A 23,398-nucleotide genomic window follows, 5' to 3' on the forward strand; every position below is an offset into this window, starting at 1 on the left:
AAGAACATGTTTCTGAAGTGAAATCTCTCCCTAGGATTTTAAGGCCAAGACAGAATTCCTGAAAGGAGCATATTCAAGAGTTACTGGACCAGGGGCTTCCCTGCTGGCGCAGTGGTTGGGAGTCCGCCTGCCGATGCAGGGGATGCGGGTTTGTGCCCCGGTCCGGGAGGATCCCACATGCCGCGGAGCAGCTGGGCCCGTGAGCCATGGCCGCTGAGCCTGCGCGTCCGGAGCCTGTGCTCCGCAACAGGAGAGGCCACAACAGTGAGAGGCCCACGTACCGCAAAAAAAAAAAAAAGTTACTGGACCAGAATTTTCCTCTCCAGGGTGAGCAGAATCTGGGTGATCATGCTATATTCAAAGACCATTGATTATTGTGACTCAGCAAAGCCTCAGTTCAACTTTCAGAAGAAAGATGTGAGTTGCAATGGAAGGGGAAGGGCAGGGTACAGATTTGTCAGGAAAAGACACTTCATTGGAGGATTGGTGAGGCTGTGAGTTGGAGGCAAGGGGTACCAGGCATAGCTAAGGAGATTACTTCCTAAACACATACTTGTCATTCCCTGCAATCTCCACTCTGTCTTTTTTTTTTTTTTTAAGATTTTATTTTCATTTATTTATTTATTTTTGGCTGCACCAGGTCTTAGTTACGGCATGCATGCAGGATCTAGTTCCCCGGGTAGGAATTGAACCTGGACCCCCCTGCATTGGGAGCGTGGAGTCTTCCACTGGCCCACTAGGGAAGTGCCCTCCACTCTCTGATTCTGAGTTGCTGGAACCATGGTTCTCACCTGCTCATGTCATTTCAACCCACTTGATGCAGTCTGTGTCTGCCGCCACCACACTCATGAATCTGTTCTAGTAAATATTTTCAAATCTAGTGGGTATTTTCCAGTTCATGCTTTACTAAATTCTTTGTTGCATTTGACAGTTTGACCACACCTTCCTTGAAATGCATCAGTGAGAATGTCTGTGAAGCCACAGATAAAGATACACTTAGAGAGTTGTCACTTTACCCCCATCCCATTCTACCCCATTCCTGTCGCCACCATTCTTTCCAACTATTCCCACCTGTCCCCTGAAGATAACCAGTTTCTTTGGTTTCTGGTCTACCCTTTCTGTATTTCCTTTTCTACACATAAGCAGATACATGTGTATTTTCTTACATCCCCTTTCTTACATAAAAGGTAGCATACTATAGATACTCCTTCTCACTTACCAATATAGCCTGGGAATCACTCCATATTGGTCCATAGAGATCTTCCCCGTTATTTATGCCTTCTAATATTGCTTTTGGTCACCACTCTCTCTTCTGAGCTTCAGAATCAAATATCCAGCTGCCCACTGGACATCTCTACTTGTATCCTTCACAGACTCGAGCATGGCATCTGAAACAGCAATGCATCAGTTTCCTATGCTCAATTCTTTTTTTTTGGTTTTGTCTTGTATTCCTAATCTCAGCATATGATGCTACCAAAATGATCTGGAACAAAATAATCTGCACATTATGTCTCTCATGCACAACCGATTAGTGGCCAACTCCTCTGGCTCCTCATCATGGAGGATTGATTCCCTCCTTCCCACCCCTACCAGAGCTGCCTGTGGTCATGTCTCACCATGGTGTCCTAGTCTTCTTCCCCTCTAATCTGATCTTTAATCCATTTCCCATTTTTCTAGAGTTGGGGACAGCAGACATTTTCGTAAAGGACCAGATAATAACTACTTTTGGCTTTGCCGGCCCTATGGTCTCTGTCAAATCAACTCAGCATAGCTGCTGTAGTGTGACAGCAGTATAGATAACGTGCAAACAAATGGGCATGGCCGGATTTGGGTCTTAGTGGGTTGGATTAGGCTCACAGGCTGTCGTGTGCAGACCCCTATGCTCTGGAGCATTGCTTCCAAAATGCAGATTTGATCACAAATCTTAATAGTCCTTGCTGACAAACATCTCTATGGATTTCCATGATCACAACAGTGGTCTCCAAAGTGGAGGATGGGGGCACCCCAGGGATCCACTGGGCTTCTGTTCACCTCAGACTAAATGTATTCTTTCAGAGATTGGTTTCATTCAAGGACCTGACTGCGGACTTCACCCAGGAGGAGTGGCGGCACCTGGACCATGCTCAGAGGCTCCTGTAGAGGGATGTGATGCTGGAGAACAACCGCATCTCAGTGGGTAAGTACAGCTTCCCTGTGTAACTACCAAGAGATGTGTTTGCTCTGTGTTGCAAAAACATGTTGAATTTCATTATTTAGCCTTGAGTGTCAGGGGAGAGAGATGATTAAACCCTTTGAGGCAATGTTAGCCTTGTGCTTGGGCTCACTGCCCTCCCTCCACCCTTCCCCTGAATGTTCTAGCTCTAATGACCTGTTGCTGGACATCTTCATCACACAGCTTTTGAAGCTGTCTTTCTTCATCCTTCAAGTCCCCAAAGTCCAAAGGGCTTGGTCCAAGTTCTATATCATTTTAACAGAGTATCAATGTTAGCAAACCAGATGTGATCTTCAGACTGGAGCAAGGAGAAGAACCATGGACAGTAGAGGAATTCTCAGGTCAGAACTACTCAGATGAGTGATAACTAAGCAGGTGGAAACCAGTGGAAATGAGAGTTCTATGGTGGTTAGTGAGTGTAGTTGGCATCTTTGCAATGTTCCTCAGGAATCTCTTTTTATAGGCCCCAGACCTTGGGAAGTAACTGAGGGCAAATGACTGTCATGCTATAGATACTTAAAAACATTGTCCCCAAATAAATGTACTTCTTTTTTTTTTAATTTTTATTTATTTGTTTGCTTGTTTATTTATTGTTGGCTGTGTTGGGTCTTTGTTGCTGCGTGCGGGCTTTCTCTAGTTGCGGCGAGCGGGGGCTACTCTTGGTTACCACGCACGGGCTTCTCATTGCGGTGGCTTCTCTTGTTGTGGAGCACAGGCTCTAGGCACGTGGGCTTCAGTAGTTGTGGTGCACGGGCTCAGTAGTTGTGGCTCGCAGGCTCTAGAGCACAGGCTCAGTAGCTGTGGCACACGGGCTTAGTTGCTCCGTGGCATGTGGGATCTTCCCGGAGTAGGGCCCGAACCCATGTCCCCTGCGTTGGCAGACGGATTCTTAACCACTGCACCACCAAGGGAAGTCCTAAATGTACTTCTTTAATCGAAATTTATAAAGATTTTTGCTGCTAAGTTATCCATCCCTGGTATACAGACCTTCTTTTAGCGTACTCTTAAATTTAGTTCTGTGGCATTCTCTTTTGCCTACCTGACCCCACCTTCCTTTAACATAGACTTGCTGTATATTCAGACATTCATAGGTCAGTCTTAAAAAAATAAATCTTGCTTGATTTACACAATCTATTTGCAAATCTAGTTGCATTCCACGTTTCTCTCCATCCTTTAACTGAGAGATCAGTTTCACTCTCCACGCTCAGCCCCACTGCGGGGGGACTAGGGTGAGACAACCAAGGTGCCTCAGATACAAAACTTAAGAAGACACTCACTCTTGGGGTGGTGCAGGTGCCCTAGAGGTCACACCTACCTCACCCTACTTCCAGCCCTGCTCAGCCCACAATCTTTCTTTTTATTCTTTGTATTTGTGCAAATTCTGAAGTTCCCATGTCGCTGGCAAAATTTGAGACTCACCCCTTCCTCTGTGTCTCTTTGTAGCTCTGACCATCTCTCTGAAGTCTGTTGTGCTGGTCTCACTGTCTCTGAGTGCTTCTTTGAGTCTCATCTGTCTTATTCAATACTGTGTCAGAAACACTTGCAGTATACTTTGTGCTTACTGTTCCTTGTGACTGTTTTCCTTTTTCCATGGCAGAGGTACTCGTATTCTTTGCTACTTTCCTCTTCCTTTCATCCTGTTAAACAGGCTGGTGTGGGTGGGCTGGCTTCTTTTCTATTGTTTGTTTTTTTCTTTCCCCCAAATCAGTCGGAGATGTTTGTATTTGACATTTCCTTAATCCTGAAGAGCTGGGCCAGTCCAACAAGGCATTTGTAAGGAACTCTCATTTCATAGCAAGTGTGTCACGGATCACAAGTTATTATTAATGGTACTCCCTCCTAGAAGCTGATGATGCCTTAAAGGAGGACAAGGAAATCCAAGGCAAACATTTGAGGCAAATTGTATTCTTCTGCAATAAAACACTGATTACAGAGAGAGCTACTGTATTTGGGAAAACATTTAATCTGGGCATGAATATTGTTCCCTCAAGAAAAACACCCTACAGATATCCACCTGGAAACAATTTAAAAACTAATTCAGAAGTAATCGTTGCAAAGAAAAGCTACTTTAAAAAGGTTCCTGATGAATACAGTAGATGTGGGAAAACGCAACTCATTTCTAAGCAAGAGAAAAGTCGTTCTGGAATGAAACAATACAAATATAATCCAGTTAGGAAAGCCAGAAGTCAAAATGAAGATTTGATTCTGCACCAGAACATTCAGGCTTTGAAGCGACCTTTTGGGCTATGGAAAATGTGGGAAAACCACTTCAAGAGGGCAGTCCTCTTCACATAGAAGAGGATACATTCTGAAAGGAAACCAAGTTAATGTAATGAATGTAGGAAAACCTTTTCTAAGAAGTCCACCCTCATTGTACACAGAGATTTCATACAGGGGAGAAACCCTATGTTCGTAATGACTGTAGGAAAACTTTCCGTGTAAAGACGAACCTTACTCGACACCAAAGAATTCATACTGGAGGTCGACCCTATGAATGAAGTGAATGTGGAAAAACCTTCACTGACAAATTGGCCCTCGTTGTGCATCAGAAGATTCAGAGGGGAGAAATCCTATGAGTGTCATGAATGTGGGAAGACCTTTTTTGGGAAGTCAGCCCTCACTGAACATTTCAGGTCACACGCGGGAGAAACTTTACGAATGCAAAGAATGTGGGAACACCTTCAACAAGAATCTTACCTCGCTGTTCATCAGCAAACTCACAGAGGAGAGAAACCAACTGAATGTGGGAAAACCTTCTGTCATTCAGCCCTCAATGTGCATCAGAGATCTCACACAGGAGAGAAACCCTATGAATGCAGTCAGTGTGGAAAAAATTTGTGTACTAAAGCAGCCCTCACAGCACATTAGATAACTCATAGAGGAGAGAAATCTTACCTATGTAACAAATGTGGGAAATTTTTCTGCCATAAGTCAACACTCACTATACATCACAGAACTCACACTAGAGAGAAACGCAGTGTGTTTAATAAATGTGGTAGAACATTCACTGTGACGTCAAACCACAGTGAATATAAGAGAGTGCACACAAAGGGGAATCTTTATGAGTGCAACGGACGTGGACACGCCATCAACAAAAACTCACACATCAAGCATCAGAGAACTATATGGGAGAGACCATATGAATGTAGCGAGTATGGGAGAAGCTACTGCCGGAAGTCGGCCCTCACTCACCATCAGAGGACACACACAGGAGAGAGACCCTATGAGTGTAATGAATGTGGGAAAACCTTCCACCAGAAGTTCTCCCTTGTTCAACACCAGCGAACTCACACTGGGTAGAAGCCGTATGAATGTGCTGAACGTGGGAAATCCTGCCATAAGTCAGCCTTCAGAATACATCGGAGAATTCATATGGGAGAGAAACCCTAGGAATGTAACAAGTGTGGGGAAGCCTACCATCGGCTGTGGACTCTCACTGAACATCAGAAAATACACACAGGGAGAAACCCTATGAGTGTCACGGATGTGAGAAAACATTTTGCCACAAATCAAACTTCCTGCTACATCAGAAAACTCAAAAGGAATGAGCTCCGAGAAGGCGGTGATCAACAAAGGAACAAATCAAGTAATTTACACAATGCTAAAACTCTGTGGATAGGCATAGAGGAGTGAATTGTATAAACACAATTAATGTGAGAAAACTTTCAGCCATAAATCAAACCTCATTATCACATCAGAAAACTCACACAGGAGAATAAAATAGAGTGTGTTTAATAAGTGTGTTGTAACATTCACTAGGCACCATGAAAACGTTCAACAATTCAAACATTATGCCACATGTGCCTCCCTTTTAAAATAATGAAAGAGATGATGTTTAAGTTAATCTGTTCCTTTCCACATTGTTGTGTGACAGTATGTTTGAGGAGCTAACCTTATTTCATTCTACATCAAAACCAACTGTTCCTATGATAATTTAGTAGCTTATAATTTCCTAATTTATGGTGCTTTAAATTCTCAGATTGAACAGGTTGGGTTTTGTCTTCTAACTCTGTCTCCATAGCCTTCTAGTAATGGACCCAAATCCCTTCATCTGCAGAGGTGGTAATAAGGGGACTAACCGTGGTATTCCATCCTCTTGGTTCCACATCCTGCCTGCATGATGGAACCTCCATAAAAACCCCAACAGTATGGGGTTTGGAGCTTCCACATGGAGGTGCTGGGAGAGTGGCTTCGCCAGGAGCTCCATGCCCCTTCCCACATACCTTGCCCTACGCATGTCTTCCATCTAAATGTTCACCTGTATCCTTTATCATATCCTTTTATAATAAACTGGTAAACAGCAAGTAAACTGTTCACCTGAGTTCTGTGAGTTGCTCTAGCAAGTTAATCAAACTCTAGGAGAGGGTCACGGGAACCTCTGATTTATAGCCAACCTGTCAGAAGCACAGGTGACAACCTGGACTTGGGATTTGAAGTTGGGGTTGAGGGGCAGTCTTGCGGGACTTGTACCCTTACCCTGTGGGATCTGACACTATCCCCAGGTGGGTATAGTCAGAAATGAGTTAAATTATAAGACACTCAACCAGTATCACAGAATTGCTTGGTGTGGGAGAAAACCCACACATCTGGTGTCACAAGTGTGAATGTGGTGGTAGTGTGGGATAAAGGAGAAACACAGGAGAACTGAGTTTTTCCTGCACACAGGGGTTAAGACTTCAGTGTATCTTTTGGAGCGACTCACATCAACCTACAACACCCTGTTGGATTCTGTCCTCAAACATGTGACAGTGGATTTAAATAAGGAATTAATTATTAAAAGCAAAAAAAGGAAGTTGTGCACACTATGTTAGTGTTTAGATGACATTTTAAGCCTCTATATAAGCATTTCTATCTTCTCTCTCCACTTATCATACCGACAACTCTATTATTTGCTTAAACAGTAGAAATATCTTATGTGTTTTAATATTAAAATCCGATAGGAAATTAAGATTTTTCAGCTGAAACTTGCCAATGAGAATGTCTTGAATGGCCTAACTTTTGCATAATGACTATCCTTTTTATTTTCATATAATTAGAGACTTTTGGCTTATAATTAGTGATAGTTCCCAGGAAACATAGCAACAGATATAAAAAGAATATGTTAGACATTGCTTATTGGAATCTAGGCTTCTATTGAGTCTGGTGTTAGCAAATTTGGAATACTAGACTTTTCAGTACAAGCTGTTCTGTTCTATTAAGCTTCTTTCTTTTCTCCTTATAATACAGACTTTACAGTTAGGGGCCATATTGGAAATTCTTAATGTTTTTAAGCACATAAAATAATTCCTGTTAAATTTGACTCTAAACCAGAATTTTAAGGACCAAAATTAGGAGTAATTGCCAAATTTCCCCCTCCTTATTCCAATAACCATTTTACATTTTTATAATTGTATTTATAACATTTATTTTGCACTCATTTTAAAACTTATTTCAGTTGCATTTTCAGCTCATATGTAACTTAACAGACACATTATAGTTTTATAGGTTATTTGCAAAAAGTGAACTTATGTACACACCTTTTCTTAGAGATAAAAAGCACACAAGGAACGATCTTGAGACGAGGGGCCACATCTGGGGATTACAACAATTTAGCTCTGTGGTAGCCACTATTATACTCTAATATCTGGGAAAGCAGAGGTCAGAAAGATGAGAAGATGACCCTCGAAGAAACAGTGTTGTCTTTCCATCACTTTCTATGGATTGAGGCCAGTCCTAAAGAGACTTGTTAGACTACGCCCATCCCACTTGGCCGAACAGGGTTAAGCTGCCACCAATGATTATGGGAACCAATTCAGGAAAGTGTAGATTTCTGACACAAGACCTGATTGTATCCAGCATTACACACCAGTATTAGCATGCACTAGAAAACTTATGAGTTAGTCATCAGGGAATACAGGAAATCAACTTATTACAGATAACACTATGAGTCATAAATTCTCCAAGTCCTGAATCTAAGTCCTAGAATTGTTGCAGTCTCTCCATCTCCTCTTCGTTCTCCAGATACATCCAAGAATTTGGGGAGGCTGGGTGTCTCTGAGTTGTTTTCATTTAGAACAGGAGCAGAAACTGTCTACTCACCACTGACCCACAAACTTTGGATTTCTCATGTCTACCCTCTTAACTCTCTATCCTTTAGTTTTTTAAATAGTGACCCACTTTTTGTTTTTCATTGTTCACTGGCAAAGTTTCTTCTTCTCTGAAGTTTTAATTCCAAAGAGATGGCTTTTTTCCCCCTTACTTACACTTAGGTTAGGGTTGCATCCTCTCCATGCAAAGGTTTACACTTTTAGAGAGCTACCTCTATTAAAAATATGACTTTATTCACCCAGTGAAAATAGATTATGAACAAACAGCAAAATGAATCTGTTCTTTTTACTACACCCTTGGAGCAGCCTCTTAGCCTACTTCCCATCATAGGAACTGCCTTATTCAGCTTCACGTTTTGCTTGAGCATGTTTAACTATTTTTGCTCAAAGATTTGAGTCAATTATAATATAGAAAGTACATCTCTGATCACATCTTCCCGTTTCTTCAACATGTATTTAAATTTCTAAAATATTCCATACAGGATGAATTCATGCAGAAGAATGGGCTTTGGTTAAAACCCTTTCCACATTGATCTCTTTGGTTTAGATTTTTGATTTCTAGTAAAAGGTAAGTGATTTCTAAGTGCCTTCCTGCATCTTCTAAAGTCTTAGGGTTTCTTTTTATTATGAGTTTTCAGATGTCAAGATACAGAGTTTAGACGGAAAGCTTTTCCACATTGATTACATATGAAGGGTTTCTCTCCAGTATGGATTTTCATATGCTTACTAAGGTTTGAACTGTGGTTAAAAAGCTTTTGACACTCACTACATTTATAGGGTTTCTCTTTAGTATGAATTTTTTTATGTCGGTTAAGATCAGAGTAATAGCGAAAGGTATTTTCACATCTGTTGCATGTAAAGGGCCTGTCTTCAGAATGAATTTTCTGGTGTTTAATAACATTTGACTGATGTTTAAAGGTTTTTTCACAAACATTACATTTGTAGGGTCTCTCTCCAGTATGAGTTCTTCGGTGTCGCGTTAGATCTGAGAAACGGACAAAGGTCTTTTTACAGTTATCACAGATGTAAAGTTTCTCCCCAGTGTGGATTTGTTGATGACGATTAAGATCTATGAGCTGGGTAAAGATCTTCTCACATTCATTACATGAAAAGGGCTTCTCTCCAGTATGAATTTTCTGATGTTTGTTAAGATTCGATTGGCTTTTAAAGGATTTTTCACAATCATTACATTTGTAGGGTCTCTCTCCAGTATGAACTCTTTGATGTAAAAGAAACTGAATATGGATTGAAGTCCTTTCTGCAGTGATTACATGTGTGATATTTCTTTCTAGTATGAGTTTTTTTGGTGTTGAATTTTTTCTGAGAAACTGTGAAAGGTCCTTCCACAAAATGTACGGACAAAGAGTTTCTTTTGTGGAGGAATTCTTTGATGCTGAGTCAGATGTGATCTCTTGCCAGCATGAAATCTCTGATGTGTAATAAGGGATGAAAGAAACCTGAAGGCCCTCGGACACACATCACACTTGTGTGGTTTCAGTCCGCCGTGTGTGCTCTGTTGTTGAATAAACATTGAAGCCCTGTTAAAGATTTTGCCACATTGGTTACATTCAAGGTGTTTATCCAGAATGTAAATTCTTTGGACCACTGTAAATGATGCGGGATGCCTAAAGTCCTTTGCATTTTCATCGTATCTGTGGGCTTTCTCTACCTTGTGAATTCGCTGGTGTTCAGTAAGTTGTGACCTATAGCTAAAAGCCATGCTGCAGTCACCACATTCATAACGCTGAACAAAAGTGGAAGGTTTTTGATACTTTGCATGGTGAGAGCTTTGCCTGAAGGTATTCATAGATTCATAAAGGGCATGATAATTCACCAGTGATGGTTGACATGCTAATGGGAAGACAGTATGAGAAAAAGAAAATTAAATCCAGGCATCACAACAAATGAGATCACTAGTTAGTGGGGTAGCAGGGAGAGAAGGGTTCAGTGACTGAGGACTTTGGAGGGGTAGGAGGAGAAGTTGGAGTTTGTCAGGGGAAGAATGAGAGAGGAGTGTTCTCCAAGTACAAGGATAATTTAAGTGAGCAACGTGTATCCAGTGAAAAATTTCTTTCAACTTGAAATACTTAATATTTGTAACTGAAAAATGACTCGTTGAAATTGTAATCACCAAAACAGAACAATTTAAAGACTCTAAAAAGAGCCACATGAAATTCTAAGCAAGGATTAAAGTTTTATTTTCACTAAGGTCCTTTAAAATCTCTCTCTATAGATACAGCAATTTGTGAAAGTGATTATACTTTAAATACTTTGAACAAAAGTGGGGATTTCTCTATGAGTAAATATTAACCTGGTTTATCAATTTTACTAATATTTAATATTTTACTTTATGACAGGGTTATTATTGATTGGGCCAGTGCTCTACTTGGACATTTGAGTTCTGTTTATTTTTGTTGTTGCCGAGAACACTAAGAACAATCATATATACACATCTTTTTTAATTTGTTGAAATGTATTCTAGGCATAGATTCTTAGAAATGAAAAGGAGTCCTATTTTTTTGTGTATACACACACCACACTCAAGTAAATTCTTATATTGCATGAGCACATCTTTCCTTTCTAGTATCTTGATAACCCTAGACTCTATCAAACTTATGACCCCACAGTTTGACAAAAAGATAATTTCTAGCATTTATTTTTTTGCGTAATAAAGAAATCTAAATGAAAATGGGTTAATTGCTAGGAAAATTTTCTAATTAAAAAGGTTAATTAACAATGGAAAACTAGCATGTGTTTCTTTTACCCTCATCATTCTAGATCTTAAAATGCTACGGAAGTAATTAGAAAATGTATGGCTACAGAGGAATAGTTTAAAGATATACATGACTAAAAAAAAAAAGATATACATGACTAATACTGTCTAAAAGACATTGCAACATAAGATGAAATCAGGTGGTAATAAAAAAGAACAAAGTGAAAATTGATTTGAAGATATAATATTTAGATAAACCTAATAGTTCACATGTATAGAAAAATCGTATGGCCAAAGACCAAGTTATACAGAGACAACACAGTAACCTGGGAAACCTGGTTGGAGAACCCAGAGGAAAAAGGACTGAAGAAATGGAATATGTAACTCAAAAGTAAGAACAGTCAAGATTAAAAGAGAAGTATCACCATCCATTAATATAAGTCCCATAAGGGAAAAAAATGTGAGAAGATTTGCCAACTTCAAATGGCTTAATATATGGGCAACTGGAATCTCTGAAAGAGATGAGAAAGGGAGATGGAAGGACCAGAAAGAAAACTATTTAAAGAAATAATGGCCCCAAAATTTCCAAACACAATGAACACTATAAACTCACAGATCTAAGAGGCCCAGCAAAGTCAAGCCTAGGAAACTTGAAGAGAATCACAGCAAGGCATATCATAATCAAATTGCTCAAAGTCAGTAATAAAGAGAAAACTGTAAAATCAACCAGAGGGGGGAAAAATGCTGTGCATGAAGATAAGGATGACATTAGATTTCTCACTGGAATACTGCAAGCAAAAAAAAAAAGGAAGATCTTTAATGTTTAAAAGAAAAAGAAAACAAAAACCTATCAACCAGAATTCTATGCCCAGCTAAACCCTTTCAAAAATGAAAGCAAAGGAGCTTCCCTGGTGGCACAGTGGTTAAGAATCTGCCTGCCGGGCTTCCCTGGTGGCGCAGTGGTTGAGAGTCCGCCTGCCGATGCAGGGGACATGGATTCTTGCCCCGGTCCGGGAAGATCCCACATGCCGCAGAGCGGCTGGGCCCGTGAGCCATGGCCGCTGAGCCTGCGCATCCAGAGCCTGTACTCCGCAACGGGAGAGGCCAGAACAGTGAGAGGGCCGCGTACCGCAAAAAAAAAAAAAAAAAAAGAATCTGCCTGCCAATGCAGGGGACATGGGTTTGATCCCTGGTCCAGGAAGAGCCCACATGCCACGGAGCAACTAAGCCCATGTGCCACAACTACTGAGCCTGTGCTATAGAGTCCACAAGCCACAACTACTGAGCCCATGTGCCACAGCTACTGAAACCCGTGAGCCTAGAGCCCGTGTTCCACAACAAGAGAAGCCACCACCATGAGAAGCCCGTGCACAGCAACGAAGACCCAATGCAGCCAAAAATAAATAAATTAATTAATTAATAATAAAAATAAATTTAAAGAAATAATTTTTTTAAATGAAAGCGAAAAAAATCAGACATACAAAATTTGGATTTAACCAAAGGAATAAAAAGCACAATCATAACTACATGCTAAATATGTAAGTTTGTTTAATAATGATAAAGAGGTCAATTAATCAGGAGCATTGTTTATGCACCTACAGAGCTTCAAAATACATGATGCAAAAAGAACGTCAAAGAGAAATAAATTCACAATTATAGTTGGAAATTTCAATACCCCACTCTCAATAATTGATTCAAGAGGTAAGCACAATATCAAATATAGTTGAACACAACTATCAATCAGCTTCCACCTTAAAATCTTTTTTTTTTTTTTTTTTTTGGCGGTACGCGGGCCTCTCACTGCTGTGGCCTCTCCTGTTGCGGAGCACAGGCTCCGGATGCGCAGGCTCAGCGGCCATGGCTCACGGGCCCAGCCGCTCCGCGGCATGTGGGATCTTCCTGGACCGGGGCACAAACCCGCCACCAGGGAAGCCCAGAGGCAGCTTTTTGAGTATTATGTTAATATTATTCATATTCATATCTAATAGGAAATACAGGTATTCTGATTTTTTTTAAAGTCCTGGCTTTTTTCCTAGGGTTTTTTTTTTCTGTTCTTCCAGATGAAATTTAGATGTGTTCTGTAAAGTAAAATAAAATTAAAATTAAAGGAAGAAACCACATCACTCAACTTATTGAGATTTTGATTGGAATTTTGTTAAAGAATGTTGTCTCCCTATCTAGGAAGACAGTACATATCTCCGTTCACATTTTAATGTCACACAGTTAGAGTGTAATAGTTTCTTTTGTGTAAGTTCTGCCCAATTCTTGTTAACCTAGTCCTAGATACTGACTGCTACTGTGACTGGAACTTATTTCCTATTACTACTATTGGCATAAGAGAAACAATTGATATAAAAGTACATTGACCTGCACATCATCTTAATCATGGAATCAAAGTTAATATTACCAAAAGTGGGACAAACTGACATCATGTGTGTGAAACTCATCTGGTGTAATTTACTGAGAAGAACATAACATCCATTATGTTATGCCAAGAAATGTATAACCTGAATTTAATTGTGGGGAAACAGTCAGACAAATCCAAATGAAGGAACACTTCAAAACAAGTCTGTCCTCTTCAAAGTTACCAATGTCATAAAAGACAAAAAAAGGCTGAGGAACTAGATGAAAGAGGTCTAAATGACATGACAACTGGATGTAAGGACTCTGAATCAGTTGCTAGATCAGAAAACAAAATAGTTATAAAGGACATTATTGGTACAACGGGTGAAATTTGAATATGGTCTACATATTTGATAATAATAGTATATCAGTGTTCACTTTCTTGAATTTGATTTGTGGTGGTTATGTAAAAGGATGTTCTACTCTTAGAAAATATATGCTAATTTTAGGGGTGACAGTTCGTGTTTGAACTTACTCTCAAATGCTGAGGAAGATGAGAGAGAGGAATTGAGAGAATGCAAATGTGGCAAAATAATAACAATTGATGCTAAGTAAACATTTTACAGGTGTTCATTCGTAATGAATCATTCCTGCAACTTTTCTGTTAAGTTTGAAAATTTTCAAAATAAAAATGCAAAAAGAATAAGAAAATTATTAACCACTTGTTTAATGACAAGGTCAAAATAACACACCACTTTTAGGGTCCTATTTTAATAAAGGTATCACCTAACATGGTCATTTCTGGGAGAGGAGATTATGAGTACTCTCCTTTGATCAAATCTTCGTTAGATTTATGTGTATCTGCCGTTTAGCCACAGTTTCGGTGTATTACTTTTGAAATCCAGTTTTGAGTGGAGGTGGACAAATTATCCAACTCACCAAGTAAAGCAGGAACTCTTCTGACATTCTCTAAGGAAGGGGACGCTGAGACTTATGGGAAACGGAGTCCCGAATTTGATGGATTACCGGGAGGAGAGCGCAGGGAACTGGCCCCTCACGGCTCCTTCTGCGCATGTGCATTTCTCCTCATTGTTCGCCCGCTCCCTGGTCTCCAGCTTCGCGCGGCAGATAATTCCGGAGCCTTCGGGTCTACACGTTGCTCAGTGAGGGGTCCTGCACGAAGGATGTGCGCTACAGGTGAGAACCTAGTTTGGAGGGGTTTTTTTGCTGAGCTTGGGGTAGGTTTTGTGCCCACACCTGGTGGAAGCAAAAACTTGCGCGAATCCCACGCAGGCTGAGACCCTATATAGCACTTGTTCCTGAGTCTGGTCTGCATTTGCCGCTAAAGAAAGCCAAGTGACAGAGCAGCTTGGCTACGGACCTACAGGTTCCACGAAGAGGCTAAGGGAGAAGCGCGGGTTACTAGGTCAGAACAAAGTGCGCTGAGAAAAAGCATCCTAATGGTAACGAGCTGTTTCCAGAAGCTCCTCGAATTTGCATGTGCCCTGGCCAACCATTCATTATCGAGTCAAATCCAGGACACCGGCGGGGGTGAGAATAAATTCTGATAACATTTATTATGTGCAGGCTGATTTAAGAGCCTGAATTTGAACTAAGACAAGTTCAAATTCTAGCCTGGCCACTGAGTCTCCATGGACAAAATGATGAGCCTCTAAGTCTCAGTTTCCCCATCTGCCAAAGGAAGTTATTCCAAAAACCTGTCTCAAAGTCGTTTTGAGGATTGAATTAAGAACCTGTAAACACTCAGCAGCGGTCCTGGCATTCACTAAGCACCCGGGAAATGTTAATTGCCTTTATCACTGTTGTTTTCATTAAGATCGTTATTGGTTCTCAAAGACCCCCTGGAAAGTCAGTATTACCCATCCCATTTTAACTGACAAGAAAACCAAGACTCTGGTGGGGAAGTCTCCAGGCCAGTAATTGAAGGAGCTGGGATTACAAACCTCAAACAGTTTTATTTCCAAATCCCATGCTGGGTTTTGTCTAGCAGCACATCCTTCACAGGACTAAGCAGAGTGGTGCCCGTCCCTAAGAGCCACAGGGAAGGACCTGGAGCGTACAGGGACTGAGTCTTTTCCAGAAGCTCTGGAGATTTTCTGGGAGTGGTTCTCAAAAAAGTATGTATCAGAAACAGCTGAAGGGCTTGTTAAAACCCAATAGCTCTGTTGGGCCTCACCCCCAGAGTTTCTGGTTCAGGAGGTTTGGGGAGGGGCCCAAGAATTTGCATTTCTATCAAGTTCCCAGGTGACACTGATGCAGCTGGTTGGGGACCACTCTGTGAGAACTTCTGTTGTAGAGGATGGTGAATTCATTGCAAGAGAGAGTTGGGACTGGGGCTGAAGATTCCAGTTGTTTGAATTTACCCTCCCCCCGCCCCAGCCAGGTACAAGTTTTCCCTGGATCACACAGCTCTTGTGAGGAAAGAAGGAGGGGGTACCAGGAGTAGGACTCTTACCTGGGAGATCCTCATGCTACCCGGACACGCTCACCACAGCTGCAGGGCAGAGATCCCAGAAACAAGCAGGTTCTCTATTTGCTTGCTTGGAAGCAATTCCTGATCCTTCTGCCCTGAGTAACACTACCACACCAGAGGTTGTGGAGAACCATTGGTCCGTGAGGTGTGGGCCAACTTATCAAAGGGAGGGGGAATTGGGCTGAGTGTGATGGGCAGGAGGCAGGCTTCTCAGGAAGAGGAAATTCTGAGGACGGTTGATGAGGACATGTCTGGGAGGAGGGCTAGGGAGGCACTCTCTCCACTCCTCCCAGATGCCCTTAATTCTCCAGCCCCTCTTCTGGGATTTTGCACAGCCCTCAAGCCACGCCCACCATCACATGAATTTAGAGATATGCCCCGCCCCCCATCCCTGACTTTATCCAGGTACAGGAAGAGTTTTCAGGAGTTCGATTGGGGGCCTGAGGAAGTAATTAGCATGGGGTTAAATACAGGGTTTCTGGATCCACACCGCCAGGGTTCAAAGCCCAGCTCTACAGCATTACTTTAACTTCTCAATTTCCTCATCTATAAAATGGGATAATAATAGTACCTACAGCTTGCTCTTTAAAAAACTTTTTTAATTGAATTGCTTTATTTAGTTTGTTAATCCTTGTTAGGATTTTTGTATCTAAGTTTATACGGGGAAACAAGTGGCTAATTTTTTCTCCACTTATCCTAAACTGACATTGGCCTCAAGAGTACAGGAGCCATACAGATTGAATTGGGGAAGTTTATTTTTCTGTTTCTGGCATGTATTCTGTAGATTATTGTTTTTCTTGAAGGTTTGGGGAAAATTGCTTACACAAATGGACTTGGAATTTTGTAGGTGTGTGTTAAATTTTTAATTTCTGCTTTGTTTTTTTCTATTAGATATATATTTTTTATTGAAGTATAGTTGATTTACAGTGTTGTGTTAGTTTCAGGTGTACAACAGAGTGATTCAGTTATACATATGTATATTCTTTTTCAAATTCTTTTCCCATATAGGTTATTATAAAATATTGAGTATAGTTCCCTGTGCTATACAGTAAGTCCTTGTTGTTTATCTGTTTTATATACACTGGTGTGCAGATGTTATTCCCAGATTCCTCATCTTGCTCCATTTAAGGAATAAATGAGGTTAATATATGTAAAGGACTTAGAACAATGTCTGTTACATAGTAAGCACTATGCAAGTATTGTTGGTATCACTAATATTATTATACCCACATTCTTATAATCTAGCTTTGTATTATTCCTAAGTGGTGGAACCAAAAGGCACATCCAGGGCCCCTGCCTCCCCAGCCACTGTTCTGCCCACTGCATCTCAGTTAAGTCAAAACAAGTGTCTTTATAAAACATCCTTAGAAGACACTGGAACCAAAGGAGAATAAATCCCTTTTTAAAAAAATAGACTTGTTAAAGCACCCCTATCCCTGTTGTCAGAAGTTCCTATTAATTCTTTAACTTCACGGAGTTAAAAATATCAGTAGAATTTCTATCAGGTTTTGGTTGTTGCATCATTTTATACACTTTTTCAAATGGAAATATTCAAAACATACGACAGTAAAGAAAATAATATGACCGTATATACTTGTCACAGCTTCAGCAATTATCAACATATATATCCTCCCTGCCACTAACATGCACGCACGTATGCACACGTGCATACACTTTCCCCCTCCACCTTCTTCTACTGGATTATTATTATTTTTTAATTAATTAATTAATTTAATTTTTTTTAGCTGCGTTGGGTCTTCATCCCTGCGCACTGGCTTTTTCTAGTTGCAGTGAGCGGGGGCTACTCTTTGTTGCAGTGCGTGGGCTTCTCATTGCGGTGGCTTCTCTCGTTGCGGAGCACAGGCTCTAGGCACGCGGGCTCAGTAGTTGTGGCACGCAGGCTCTAGAGTGCAGGCTCAGTAGTTGTGGTGCACAGGCTTAGCTGCTCCGCGGCAGGTGGGATCTTCCCGGACCAGGGTGCGAACCCATGTCCCCTGTCTTGGCAGGTGGATTCTTAACCAGTATGCCACCAGGGAAGCGCTCTACTGGATTATTTTAATGTAAATCCCAGACATCAAAAACTTCAGAAATGTAACAGGTTTAATAATAACCAAAAGCACAGCATGGCATCCTTGCTATGCTATCTGGGTTTAACCAGGTCTTTCTTAGTTGGATTTTACCTTATTTTATATTTGTCTGCTATTAAATCAAAGAAGGCTATAAATTGTAAGAAACCAATAAGGAAAAAATATTTACTCTCCACCATGAAAAGCCTGCTTCTTTTGGCTCCCCCTGGTTATACCAGGGTTGCAAGAGTCCCCTCAGCATGCCTGCCCCTTCTGAAGGGTCAGAGACAATCTCCCACCATGTGACTGTCAGCTAATACGTGGGGATTTCTAGGCAAGTTGCTCTAAGGACCTTCAAGGTTGATCATATTTCTCACAATTTCTTTGCTCTCTCCCTTTCCTTCAGCTCTGCCTTCACAGTTCTCTGAACTTTTCCAGGAGCAGGAGAAAATGAACACAGCCCAGGTGAGTTGATTACTTATTACTCAGTATTTTTCAGTGACATCTAAGAGGTGCTTTGCGTTTTTAATAACTTTCTTGTCAATTGTCCTTCCTCATCTTTTCATTTCCCAACGTTTTCCTGTTTTATTTTACTTTCCTTCTTTCTTCTTCTACTGGTTTTGAAGGTCTACATTTTATTTTTATTCCATTATTACCTTTGATGTGTTTAACGCATATGTGAACACATTTTTCTACCAACAGCAGGAACATTTTCATCTGTAGTTTCATCCAAATAAGATACACTCCTCCCTTACGTCGGGCTTTGTGGAAATGCACTAAATATTCTTTATTTCATTTTCTCTTTACATAATAATTATGTATTCTTAGTTAACAATCGTATCACATCTTCTAGCTACTTAAACAATAATTATTTCAATTCTAATATACATTTCCCACTTATTTTTGCCGTCCCAAGTTTGAAGATAAAGTGACAGAATTATAATAGTCAGTTATAATATTACCTACAATTTAGGGCTGCTTCTTATGCTCCAGTCACTCTTAAATTCCTTACCTGGATTAGCTCATGTAATTCTGACAACAGCATTAGGAGGTAGGCACTTTTATTATCCCCTTTTCACTGAAGTAAAAGTAAATAACTTCTCAAGAGCTTGTAACTGCAGTCATTCTAAGGATACATCATTAGAAATTTGGCCAGATGGAGACCTGGAGTCCAAGTCTACTGCAAACTTTCCACCCTTTGTTGGGAGTAAGTCATCATCTGCTTGTGTTCCAACCAGCCCAAGATCTCGGAATGGGAGATCTCTTAGGCCTAGGGTTGCCAAATAAGACATAGGACGTATAAAATAAAGTAAATCTTAGCTCCACGCACGCTTCCCTTTCATAGTCTATAAGCCACCTACCCTCTCTGGCTGTACCAAGAACCAGTTCCTGTAGCTCTGTCTGTCCACCACGAGTTCCGTATGGCATGCATTCTTTCCCAGATTCTGCTGAGTTTTGATAGAGGCCTCTGGAGCGGTCTACAGAATCACTATGTGGTTATACGCCTTCTGAGTCTGGGTATCCGAAAGAGCCTTTATTCTGCCCCACTCCATGAATGATCGACTGGTTATAGAATTTGGGGGTGAAATCCCTTTCCTTCAGAAGATTATGGATGATCTGCGTTAGCTCCTAGTATTTGGGGAGACTGAGAAGTCGTGTGGCAGCTCGATTCTCATTCCTTTGTAGTAACCGGTTTTATTTTTTCTTCTTGCGAGTTTTTCATTATCCTTGGGCTTCAGGTATTTCCGCAGGCAGTGTGTCTGGCTGCCTGTCTTTTTTCAGAGTGCCTGCTTGGTAATTGGATGGATCCTATGGAGATGAAGACTGACTTGCTCTGGGACATTTTCGGTTCTTTCTGTGATTATTTCCTTCCCTCCACTCTCTTTGTTCCTGCCACCCAGAAATCCCATGAGACGGTCAGTGCCTCTCCCCAGTCGGCCCTCTGTGCTCCTTTACTTTCATCATTTCCATTTTTCCGTGTTTTTATTCTGTGCGTTGAGAGATTTGCTCATTTTTGTCATTTGGGTCATTTTGTTTTCAAGTCTTAAGAGTTTTTGGGGTTTTTGTTGTTGTCCTAAGTCAGCAAAAGAATATTTAATATCTGTATCCTTTTTCTGTGTTCATAGCCAACTTTTCTCCTTTTAGGGAAATAAGACTCTCGTATATGATTTGCAGACACCAATGGGAATACTTAAAAATTATTCTCTTCAGTATCTTTACTTACATTTGTTTTCATAGTCTTCAGTCTTTTGGTCTTGGTACTTATCTTTCAGGCTGTTGCTTTTTACTGGCATTAAATTTGTTTAGCAGCCTTCAAATCTGTTATTCCTGCTGCTGCTTTCTCAGATCGTTGTTTTCCCTCCAGCATCTGGACCCTTTGCTGTTTTCTGTATGAAGAGAAAGGTAAAGACCTCATTAGATCAATGTGGGCAGCCGATGTGTGATGCGCGACAAGTCTGTTTCCTTGGCAAGATTTTCCTCTGAACGAAAGGACTGACTTGGGGCCTCTTATACGGATTATTGGGTTCTGTGTACAGAACAGGCTTCACTTAGGCTCTCCAGAGAGGGACAAAGCTTGAGGGGACCCCCTTCCACCCGCCAAAGGGGGTAGTGCCTTACCTGATAGCAGAGCATGATAGTCTGTCTCCCCAGAGTTGCCTTAAAACAAAAGCTGTGACCGAATCAGGGGACTAAGCACAGTACCCTGCTCCTCTCTTTGGATGCAAAGTTCACGCAGACACCTAGAGGCAGTTCCTTGCTTTTTTTTTTTTTTTTTTAATTTTACTTTATACTGGAGTAGAGTTGACTAACAATGTTGTGTTAGTTTCAGGTGTACAGCAAAGTGACTTAGTTATACATGTACATACATCTATTCTTTTTCAGATTCTTGTCCCATATAGGTTATTACAGTGTTGAGTAGAGTTCCCTGTGCTATACATCAAGTCCTTGTTGAAGTTCCTTGCTTTTTACAGGGAACGTTCTCCTGAGTGTTAACCCTCAGCCCACTCCTTCTGGGGGTCAGGAGTGTGGCAGCCCTTCCGTGACTCACGTTCACTGTTCTTCAGCCCAGAGCCCATCTCGGCTTCCAGCTGCAGCTGCTGCTGAGCTGGGAGGTCTCTCCGGGCTCTGAACAGAACTTGAGACTTTTGCATGTTCTATGTTTGCATTAAGGGGCGAGCACAATGCCTCCAGTATCTGCCTCCTACTCTATATCTTCCAGAAACTTCCTCTGCTCTGAGAAGTATATTGGTGTTTTTATGACTCTCCCTGCTCTACTTTTGGAGGCAGAGGACGTTAGGTTGTGCAATCAAATCTTTTTCTCCTCCGTGAAGCATACCCTGAAAAAACTGAGATTTAACCCCCCTCTCCCTTTGTGACCTCACTCTACCTCGTACACACATTTTTTCATGGTTCCTGTAAGTTATTACTGCATGTCTATGTTCATGTAGAAAGTCCCATCATTCTGTAAACTCCTTAAAGACAGAACCAGTGTCACACATACACAATGGAATCCTACTCAGCCATAAAAAAGAATGAAATCATGCCATTTGCATCAACATGGATGGACCTAGAGATTATCATACTAAATGAACTAAGTCAGAAAGAGAAAGACAAATACCATGTGATATCACTTATATGTGGAATCTAAAATATGACACAAATGAACTTATCTGCAAAACAGAAACAGACCCACAGACATAGAGAACAGACTTGTGGTTGCCAAGGGGGAGGGGGAGGGGGGAGGGACGGATTGGGAGTTCAGGGTTAGCAGATGCAAACTATTAATATATAGGATGGATAAACAACAAGGTCCTACTGTATAGAACAGGGAAGTATATTCAATATCCTGTGATAAACCATAATAGAAAAGAATGAAAAAGTATGTATATATATATGTATAACTGAATCACTGTGCTGTACAGTAGAAATTAGCACAACATTGTAAATCAACTATACTTCAATAAAATAAATTAAAAAAACAAAAAACAGGACAAGTGTCTTACCTTAGCATCCTCTATGGCTAGGGCAATTGTAGGCCTGTAGAGGAACTCAAATTGTTTTATGAATCACCAACTAAAGATAGAGGCAGAGTATTTCTGGTATGATTTCTCTTTCTCCAACAAAATACAGGCAGACTTCATTTTATTGTACTTTGCTTTATTGAGTTTTGCAGATACTGCATTTTTTTTTACAAATTGAAGGTTTGTGGCAACCCTGCATCAGGCAAGTCTATTGGTGCCATTTTTTTTTTTTTTTTTTTTTTTTTTTTTGCGGTACGCGGTTCTCTCACTGTTGTGGCCTCTCCCGTTGCGGAGCACAGGCTCCGGATGCTCAGGCTTAGCGGCCATGGCTCACGGGCCCAGCCGCTCCGCGGCATGTGGGATCTTCCTGGACCAGGGCACGAACCCGTGTCCCCTGCATCGGCAGGCGGACTCTCAACCACTGCGCCTATTGGTGCCATTTTTACAACAGCATTTGCTCACTTCGTGTCTCTGTGTCACATTTTGGCAATTCTTATAATATTTCAAACTTTTTCATTATTATTGTATTTGTTAGGGTGATCTGTGATCAGTGATCTTTGATGTTACTATTATAATTGTTTTGGGGCACCACGAACTTTGCCCATATAAGACGGTAAACTTAATCTATAAATGTTCTGTGTGTTCTGACTGCTTCACTGACCAGCTCTTCCCCCATCTCTCTCCCTCTCCTTAGACCCCCCCTATCCCCTGAGATACAACACTATTGAAATTAGGCCACTTAATAGCCCTATGATGGCTTCTAAGTGTTCAAGTGAAAGGAACAGTTGAATGTTTCTCATTAAATATCAAAAGCTAGAAATGATTAAGCTTAGCGAGGGAGGCATGTTGAAAGTTGAGACAGGCTGAAAGCTAGGCCTTTTGTGCGGAACAGTTAGCCAAGTTGTGAATGCAAAGGAAAAGTTCCTGAAGGAAATTAAAAGTGCTACTTCAGTGAACACGCAAATGATAAGAAAGCGAAACAGCCTTATTGCTGATACGGAGAAAGTTTTAGTGGTCTGGATAGAAGATCAAAGCAGCCACATTTCCTTAAGCCAAAGACTAATCTAGAGAAAGACTGTAACTCTCTTCAGTATTATGAAGGCTGAGAGAGGTCAGGAAGCTGCTATCTAGGACTTTCATAGCTAGAGAGGAGAAGTCAGTGCCTGGCTTCAAAGGACAGGCTGACTCTCTTGTTAGTGGCTAATGCAGCTGGTGACTTGAAGTTGAAGCCAATGCTCATTTACCATTCTGAAAATCCTAGGACCCTTAAGAATTATGCTAAATCTACTCTGCCTGGGCTCTATAAATGGAACAACAAAGCCTGGATGCCAGCACATCTGTTTATAACATGGTTTTCTGAATATTTTAATCCCACTGTTGAGACCCACTGCCCCCCCAAAAAAAGATTCCTTTCAAAATATTACTGCTCATTGACAATGCACCAGGTCACTCAGTAGCTATG

The 23,398-nt window shown here is 41.0% G+C and overlaps 1 protein-coding gene across 1 annotated transcript; it reads left to right on the forward strand.

The window, feature by feature from the left end:
• The first annotated feature begins 390 nt into the window (after positions 1-390).
• Positions 391-5,760, forward strand: ZNF334 (zinc finger protein 334). Its single transcript, XM_069541445.1, is given in 9 exon segments — positions 391-417; positions 2,056-2,180; positions 2,477-2,583; positions 4,059-4,589; positions 4,592-4,769; positions 4,771-4,863; positions 4,865-4,899; positions 4,902-5,672; positions 5,675-5,760. Coding segments are annotated over 8 exon segments (1,833 nt in total). The 5' UTR covers positions 391-417; positions 2,056-2,148.
• Positions 5,761-23,398: the final 17,638 nt, after the last annotated feature.

This window comes from Delphinus delphis, chromosome 15, assembly GCF_949987515.2.
Source record: "Delphinus delphis chromosome 15, mDelDel1.2, whole genome shotgun sequence".
NCBI classification, from domain to species: Eukaryota; Metazoa; Chordata; class Mammalia; order Artiodactyla; family Delphinidae; genus Delphinus; species Delphinus delphis.